Source organism: Staurois parvus, unplaced genomic scaffold (assembly GCF_062004578.1).
Source record: "Staurois parvus isolate SC_StPar_1 unplaced genomic scaffold, SC_StPar_1.0 ptg000283l, whole genome shotgun sequence".
Taxonomy (NCBI): domain Eukaryota; kingdom Metazoa; phylum Chordata; class Amphibia; order Anura; family Ranidae; genus Staurois; species Staurois parvus.
The window spans coordinates 5783444-5792608 of NW_028318079.1; the positions used below are offsets into that span (position 1 = coordinate 5783444).

Sequence of the window (9165 nt, forward strand, 5' to 3'; positions counted from 1 at the left end):
CTTTTTCCCAATGAACCATATAAGGGAGTTTGACATTCGGATCAGTAAAGAATCATATATAGAGGATACTCGACCTTTCAACAGACCCCTAACTTGACCTGATAGTTCAAAGGAACGCTAGAGGTCCAGGTAGTAGGTTACATTTGGATTGTATAAATGAAACTATTTAATTGTACCTAAACGTTTCACTGGGTGGCATCTGTAGGTGTTCACTAAAGTATTGCAAGGAGTATTGCTTATCTCCATTAAGGTAATCCCCAATGCATAAGAGGGCTTTATTGATCTACCATTGAAAGTCAGTACAAGCCCAGATGTGAATTCATGAAAAGGAATAAAATATGCAGTATGACAAATATGTTTTAAAAACAGATTAAAACGTGTTTGCATTTTATGAACACTCTGGTTTGGTAACACACTTTTTTAAATATATTTACAGATATGTCAGACCATGAACCCGATGGATACCCTGATAGCCTTAAAATTGCTAGTAAACTTACTGAGACTGGTTTGGATCCTGAGTACTGGCTACCAATACTAAAAGAAGAACTGGGCATTACGAATATTCCTTCATTACAGTATGTTCAACCTGAAGATTGCTTAGTAATAGAGGAGAAGTTTCGTTTTCCCTGGGAAAAAAGAGCTTTATATAAATTGTTCAATATATCCAACAGTAGTGTAAACATTGCTGAAGCTCAAAAAAAGAAACATTTGAAAGACAAAAATCAGGTGGCATTAAACACATCAACAGAGTTAAAAGCAGAGACATCAGGAAGGAAAAGTCTACAGAATGAATTGTGTAGGTTCCCAGAGGAACCTGATGAATGCTTACTACAACCTAATAAATCAGTAGCAGATCTGATAGATCATTTTGAAATCCAGGCCATTCCATGGGAAGAGTTGAATATAAACAAAAGGAACTTAACAGACAAAGAGGTAATTCAACATGGTTCTGGGGGCCAAGCGCTGGAGGGGATTTTTCAAACCAAAATTACAAAAGAAACATTTAGAGATCATGAGCCACTTCTGTGTAGATCTGAAGGTTTCAAACTTGTTGGACCAAAAGAAAGTCCTTTTTTTCATCAAAAAGAATTTACCTCTTATAACGAACCATTCACTTTTCATAAAATAGTTGAAAAAAAGCAGTTAAGCTGGACACATGATAAAACCAAAGATGTTACTGATTTTAAAGAGTTTATTGCTGTGTTGGAGATGTCAGTGAATGATGTGTTACAGGTTGTCAACAAAAAGTCATCCACAGAAGATCAACACCAAGCAAAGATCAAAGCTACACAAAACATTAGTCTTTCTTTACATTCTTTTCTAAGCTCATTGAGGAAGACAAATCAAACAGATACAGAGTTATTGATTATCTGCGTTGCAAAAATGTTTGGATATTATACTGAGAACCAGAACTTCCAAAATGTTTTGGGAATTAAAGAAATAGAGCTTCTGAGAAAGCAAATGCAGGAAACCTATCAGGAGTACAAGAACATCAGAATTCATGGAGCGGATCGGGCTCAAGCGTTTGTCCTGTACACAGGCCTGACATCTTTAGGTGAACACAAAGAACTTAAACAAGAGTGTCTACATTTTATGATGCAATACATGGAAGGCCATCTTTCTCCTAATGTTGATAAAATAATTAACCAACATTCAGGGGGTTGTCACTTGTCTAGAGTGGAAGGCGATCTCATAGCATTTAGCTATGGCAACTTGTCAACAAAAGGAAAAGGTGAATTTGCTAATAAATTGAGGAACACATGCAAAGGAGGTGAAGAATTAAAAGATACTGAACCTGAGGTAGAAACTTATTGCAATGTCATGAACAATGATTTTATACTACTGCTGAAGAGATTGAACCTTGAAAAGTATTATCCACAAAAAATGAAGAATGCTGACTTTCATAAGATCTGTCGATTTTCTTTAGGTGAAGAACATATTGCTGAAGAAAAACAACTTCCTCTACATTACTTGCAAAATTTGCTCACATTGAACTATCATGCAAAATACGTGCAGTGTATGGACAATAGTGAAACCCCTTCTCCAGACATTAAGACTATTCAAAAAGAGATTGAAGAAAAAATGGACACGTCAGAGCTCCTAAAACAATTTATGAGTAATGATGACAAAGTATTTGAAAGGCAAAACACAAACTGTGAAAGTTCTATCCACCCAATGGATGTGCAGATGGCAATTTTCCATTGTGCTAATGATTTCATGAGACAGTATCTTTACACAAAACTTTCATTTTGTCAGTTTGCTGTTCCACTTTTGGTAACTCTTCCAAATACAAATTCTATAGAGTTCCCACTTTGGGCTTTCCAAAAAATGAAAAAGACTTGGAAAAAAAAAAAAGGTAAATCTAGTGACAAGATTTGCAAAGAATTGGAGGCTTCTGTCATATCCTTCATTCGTTTTGGTCCATCTTCTTCCTCTAAATCACAGTTAATGAACTGGCTTATTAGTAAACAAAAGCATGACATTTTCTATCATAGACATTGCAAAGGAAGCACACACAATACCATCCTGATGAATGGAGTTACAGAGATTGCCTGGTATTGTCCAGGTGGGATGGATGATGACACATTTGATGACTGCATTGCATTCACTAATTTACATGGTGATGCCAGAGAACATGACCAGCAAGTGAAATTTTTAGAGGAAATTTCCTCGGTCATTGTTGCTGTAATGACAGAGCAGGATACAAAGGATGAAAAAGGGAAAGAACTGTTATACCAACTGCTGAAATCACCCAAATCACTTATCTGCCTCTATGCAGACAAAGAAAAGTGTCAACCAATAAAGGGATCAAAAGTTAAAATAGGTATAAAAAACAGAAATCAAGCAGAATTGGTAAATGAAATGTCAAAAACAATACAGTCTTTGTTGACAGTTTCAAAGGAGAAATATTCACTTGACACGTGTGCCAGTATTGCCAGGAAACATGGATTTGTAGTGGATGAAGACAAAGAACAGTGCAAACAGGGAAAGGAACAAGCAGAGGTTTTACTGGCATTGTTAAGAGAAAAAAAGACATCAGCCATAAAGCAGGCATTTCTCCCTTTACAAGGAGAGCTCTGGAAAAATTGGTGCAAGAAAGACAAAGCATTGACTAGACTAAAGCAAACAATTAACATGAGTATTGAGCAATATCGGAGCAACATTGTATCTGAAAAGAAGGCAATAAGGGATGAACAACTGAAAAAAGCATTTCCCCTCAATGATTTTTTGAGGGTGTTCCTGCAGATTATACATTCAAATAGCCAAGACTTACAAATGTACTTCTTTCATTGGTTTAACATGTATTTGGATGAGCTGTCTTTAAAATCTCTTTCAGTGCTTTACCAGGAATACCACAATAAGTGGTCAAAAATAAAGGAAGAAAAGGAACTGAAAAATAAAAATAAACAGACCATAGAAAAATTGGAGAGGGAATTAGAGAAATTATCAGTTGAAATTGAAGTTTCAACATTTGGGCTTGAACACATTCTTAGGGAAATTGGACAAATATATGAAGCTTTAGAAACTTTTTCGAAAAAAGATACAATTTTTTTCACTTTACCACAAGTTGCTGCCAACCTCATGGTCTCAGGGTATCCGGTTGAGCTGGTGGATGGTGATGCTTCGCATTTACCACTGAAGTGGATTGGAGCAATTCTGGATGAGCTGATTAAAATATTAGGAGACAAAAAGCTGTATGTCCTCTCTGTATTAGGTATACAAAGTACTGGAAAATCCACTTTACTCAATGCTATGTTTGGTCTTCAGTTTGCAGTGAGCGCTGGCAGATGTACTAGAGGAGCATTTATGCAGCTTTTAGAGATTGACAAAGAACTCAGACAGGAAATGAACTTTGACTATGTGCTTGTCATTGATACGGAAGGACTGAAAGCTGTTGAACTTTCACAAAAAACTACACTTAATCATGACAATGAACTGGCTACTTTTGTAATTGGCTTAGGGAATCTCACTTTAATCAACATTTCGGGGGAAAATCCTTCTGAAATGCAAGATATCCTACAGATTGCTGTTCAGGCATTTTTGAGGATGAAGAAAGTCAATCTACAACCCAGTTGTGTATTCGTTCATCAAAATGTTGGGGAAATAGCAGCCAAAGAGAAAAATATGGAAGGAAGGAGACGACTCCAGGAAAAACTGGATGCAATGACATTGTGTGCTGCACAGCAAGAGCAGTGTGATGTGACATGTTTTAACGAGGTCATCAAATTTGATGTAAACACACATATCCATTACTTTGCCCACCTCTGGGAAGGTAATCCTCCCATGGCTCCCCCAAATCCAAATTACAGTCAGAATGTTCAAATGCTAAGACGGGTCATACTTGAATCAGGGAAACAGGAAAGACAACACAATATTTTAACTATCTCTAAGTTCAAAACTCGAATAAATGATTTGTGGAATGCATTGCTCAATGAGAATTTTGTATTCAGCTTCAAAAATTCACTTGAAATTGCTGCATATAACAGAGTGGAGGTAAAATACAGCCAGTGGACATGGAAATTAAGGGAACACATGTTGATCCTTCAAAGAAAAATCAGCAACCAGATTTACAAGGATGAAATAAAGCAGGTTGATAAAATGTCTTTATATAAGCAGTTTGAGGAAATATACAGCACAGTCCTAGGAGAGCTTAAGGCATTTTTTGATGGTGAAAAGGACAAAGAGATATTAGTTCAATGGAGAGCGAACACAGAAAAGAAAGTGTCTACAGTCAGAGATGACCTGATAGAAGAGGTCCATAAAACAGCCAATGTGTTTATTAGATCAAAGAACAACAAAAAAACTATAAACAAACTGAGTGAGAAATATGAAGATGAAATGTTAGCTGAAAGCAAGAAATTGGCCCTGTCTTTGCAGGGAAAAAATGTTACAGAACAGGAACTTAGTAAAATATTCAACTCAATGTGGAATTCTCTGATCACCAAAGTCACGAAAGATACATACACTTACAAACCTTCACCAATTCACTCTGATTTAGAGAATGTTTTTCTCGAATGTTTTAGTAACGAACCCAATATTACCGAAACAATCTATCAGTCTTATCAGTGGACTGACTTACTACAAGAATTCTCTAAATATATTTCAACCGAACACACTTGGTATGGGCGTCAAAAAAAGCTGTCAGATGATGAAAAAAGAGCAATAGAACATACAATACAGATTCTAAACAAGAGAATGGGTGAATACATAGAAAAAAAGCAGCAGGAAAAATGTGATTATCAGTATGTTTACTTCCATGAAGTTCTGAATATAATAACATCTGAAGTCAACAAACTAGAAAAGTACACATACAAAAATAAATTTACTGTTTATGCATCACTATTCTTTTGTCAGAAAGCTGCCCACAGATTTGAAGAGATTTCTGCCGCTTTTATAAAAGCGAATGACCCCCGTGTCTACCTGGAAAGTAAGAGAAATGAATTATGGCAAAGTTTTAAGATCTCCTGTGAGGGAAAAAAACAAATCACAACATTGGCAGATTTTCTGTGCAACAAGTTGGAAGAGGCCATCCGGCAAGGTGTCTATGAGAAATCTGCAATACATTTATCTGGGGAGATAAAGAATAACCATCAAGCCTTGAATGGAGCCAGATCAAAACTAGAGTTCTTTCTGCTCAAGTCACTGGCAGAGAAGGAAAATTTTCAGCATTATAGAAATTATATTGATGATCCAAAATCTGCAATTAATGACTTTATCAAGGAGTGTGTTGAACACTATTGTAATAAGGCAAATATAAAACAAATACTAAGAATTAATCTGGAGGAATTCAAAACCATTATATTGAATGCCATTAACGTGTCAACTATGATCGTCAATAAAACACGGGGTGATATCAGTGAATGGCTGGATACTTTCTGCTTTCAGCTTGGAAGTGATGTGAAGCTTTCAAGTGATGATCTGAAGAGTGTAAAATATCAGAATATAATGGATGTTGATTTTCTGAAGGAGGCAATGACACAGGCTCTGGATACTGTTGTGAATGAGCTCATAGACTTCTTTTCTAGCTGTGACCTTACCCATCTTGCAAATTTAATTCATGAAATCCTATTTAAGCAGTTTTCTGGGTGCTGGGCGAAGTGTCCATTCTGCGGTACTGTATGTACAAATACTATTTCTGGGCATGATGGAGACCACAGTGTTCAATACCACCGTCCTCGTGCTATGGAGGGTGGTAAATGGATAAATACAAATGACTTTACTATAGAGATCTGCTCTAGTCTTGTATCTACTACAGATATATTATATGTGCATCCTGATGACAGACATATTTATTACAAAACATACAGAGATGGTGGACATCCTTACAATACCTGGTCTATTACTCCAGACAACTCATCACTATCTTACTGGAAATGGGTGACTTGTTTCTTTCAACGTGACTTTGAAAAGCATTACAACTTAAAATTCACAGGCCGGGGGACAATTCCACCTCAGTGGGCTCATATAACAAAAAAGGAAGCAGTTGAAGAACTTGAGAAAAAAATGTAAACTTCTACAGTAAAATGATCCCGACACACTGGATGGACATTTCTGAGAACCTAAAGACATACCTTATATTTAACCCCTTAGAAAGTTTAATGGTAACCTAGATGGATGATTTATTCCTAGATTGATTGTACATATGCAGAAAGTTCGATATGGTCATGATCGTTGCTCTGAAGATGACTGAAGACCTGTGGAAAGCAGCTTATCTATTGGCGTGTAGAATGACACCTACAGAAAATGTTTCCAGCTCCCTACTGCTAACATACAATTCTACACAGTGAAAAAATGTCCAGAAAAAAAGATGATTTGCCACCAAAAACAATCCTGCAGATTTAAATCTGGAAATCATCTTAATAATTAAGAAAAACATTTTGATGAAAGCTTCAGTTTAGGTATGGGTGTTTTAGTATAGTTACATTGGTCCAATGTAAGTACAGTCATGGCCGAAATTGTTGGCACCCTTGATATTTCTCCAGGAAATCATGTATTTCTCACGAAACGTATTGCATTAACACATGTTTTGCTATACACATGTTTATTCCCTTTGTGTGTATTGGGACAAAACAAAAAAAGGGAGGAAAGAAAGCAAATTCGACATAATGTCACACAAACCTCCAAAAATGGGCTGGACAAAAGTATTGGCACCCTTTCACAACTGCGGATAAATAAGAATGTTACAAGCATGTGATGCTCCTGTAAACTCACCTGGGGCAAGTAACAGGTGTGGGCAATATAGAAATCACACCTGAAAGCAGATAAAAAGGAGAGACGTTCACTTAACCTTTGCATTGTGTGTCTGTCTGTGCCACACTAAGCATGGACAACAGAAAGAGGAGACGAGAACTGTCTGAGGACCTGAGAACCAAAATTGTGGCAAAATATCAACAATCTCAAGGTTACAAGTCCATCTCCAGAGAACTAGATTTGCCTTTGTCCACAGTGCGCAACATTATCAAGAAGTTTGCAACCCATGGCACTGTAGCTAATCTCCCTGGTCGTGGACGGATGAGGAAAATTGATGAAAGATTGCAACGCAGAATAGTCCGGATGGTGGATAAGCAGCCCCAAACATGTTCCAAAGACATTCAAGCTGTCCTGCAGGCTCAGGGAGCATCAGTGTCAGCGCGAACTATCCGTCGACATTTAAATGAAATGAAACGCTATGGCAGGAGACCCAGGAGGACCCCACTGCTGACACAGAGACATAAAAAAGCAAGACTACAGTTTGCCAAAATGTACTTGAGTAAGCCAAAAGCCTTCTGGGAAAACGTCTTGTGGACAGATGAGACCAAGATAGAGCTTTTCGGTAAAGCACATCATTCTACTGTTTACCGAAAACGGAATGAGGCCTACAAAGAACAAAACACAGTACCTACGGTAAAATATGGTGGAGGTTCAATGATGTTTTGGGGTTGTTTTGCTGCCTCTGGCACTGGGTGCCTTGACTGTGTGCAAGGCATCATGAAATCTGAGGATTACCAAAGGATTTTGGGTCGCACTGTAGGGCCCAGTGTCAGAAAGCTGGGTTTGCGTCCAAGATCCTGGGTCTTCCAGCAGGACAATGACCCCAAACATACGTCAAAAAGCACTCAGAAATGGATGGCAAAGAAGCGCTGGAGAGTTCTGAAGTGGCCAGCAATGAGCCCAGATCTAAATCCCATTGAACACCTGTGGAGAGATCTTAAAATTGCTGTTGGGAAAAGGTGTCCTTCCAATAAGAGAGACCTGGAGCTGTTTGCAAAGGAAGAGTGGTCCAAAATTCCGGGTGAGAGGTGTCAGAAGCTTATTGATGGTTATAGGAAGCGACTGATTTCAGTTATGTTTTCCAAAGGGTGTGCAACCAAATATTAAGTTAAGGGTGCCAATACTTTTGTCCAGCCCATTTTTGGGGTTTTGTGTGACATTATGTCATATTTGCTTTTCTGCCTCTGTTTTATATTTGTTCCAATACATACAAAGGGAATAAACATGTGTATAGCAAAACATGTGTTAATGCAATACCTTTTTTGTGTGAAATACTTGATTTTCAGGAAAAATATCAAGGGTGCCAACAATTTCGGCCATGACTGTATGTGCGTGCCATACCTTGCTGATTCCAAAGGAAGCTGGAAATCTTTGTAGTAATCACCAGTATTATAATGATTGCTGCTGGCTTCTGAATCCTGAATTAAGCAGCTGCACTGCTGCTTAATGAACGCAGGAGGTCCCTTGCTCAGCACGGGCTCTCTCAGAGAACACTTTGCATTTTCTCAATGAATGTTTTCATGACTCATCAAAGGTGTTTTCTGACTGGATGAGGTGGAGATTGTGATATCACCACCCTGCCTCTCCACTGCATCCAATCAATCCAAGCTGGGCCAATGTATCTATGCAAAAATTATCTATACTTAAACTTCGACTTTAAGTAATTTAAGGAACAAAAACTGTGTGGATCTATATACTTATGCTTTTTTTTCTTATTTTTAATTGATCTGTATTAACATGCACAAAAATATATACCAAATAATCTTATGTCTGTTATCCTTGTCTTTATTTTTAAAACATTAATTCTGCAGTTTTTCCATTATAAGGTTTATTTATAAATGAAAATATAAAGGCTGCCATTGCAAACCTGCCACAGAAAATGCTAATTTCCTGGTTGACCCTGGCTTTATTGGA

At 37.5% G+C, this 9165-nt stretch overlaps 1 protein-coding gene across 1 annotated transcript; it reads left to right on the forward strand.

The window, feature by feature from the left end:
• Positions 1-438: 438 nt before the first annotated feature.
• LOC149458566 (interferon-induced very large GTPase 1-like) lies at positions 439-6993 on the forward strand. The gene has a single exon (XM_089682047.1). The coding sequence runs from the start codon at positions 439-441 to the stop codon at positions 6508-6510; it is 6072 nt and encodes a 2023-aa protein (XP_089538173.1). The 3' UTR covers positions 6511-6993.
• The last annotated feature ends 2172 nt before the right edge of the window (positions 6994-9165 follow it).

Coding starts and splice junctions, on each gene's coding strand:
- LOC149458566 (XM_089682047.1), top strand. CDS start 439: ATGTCAGACCATGAACCCGATGGATACCCTGATAGCCTTAAAATTGCT.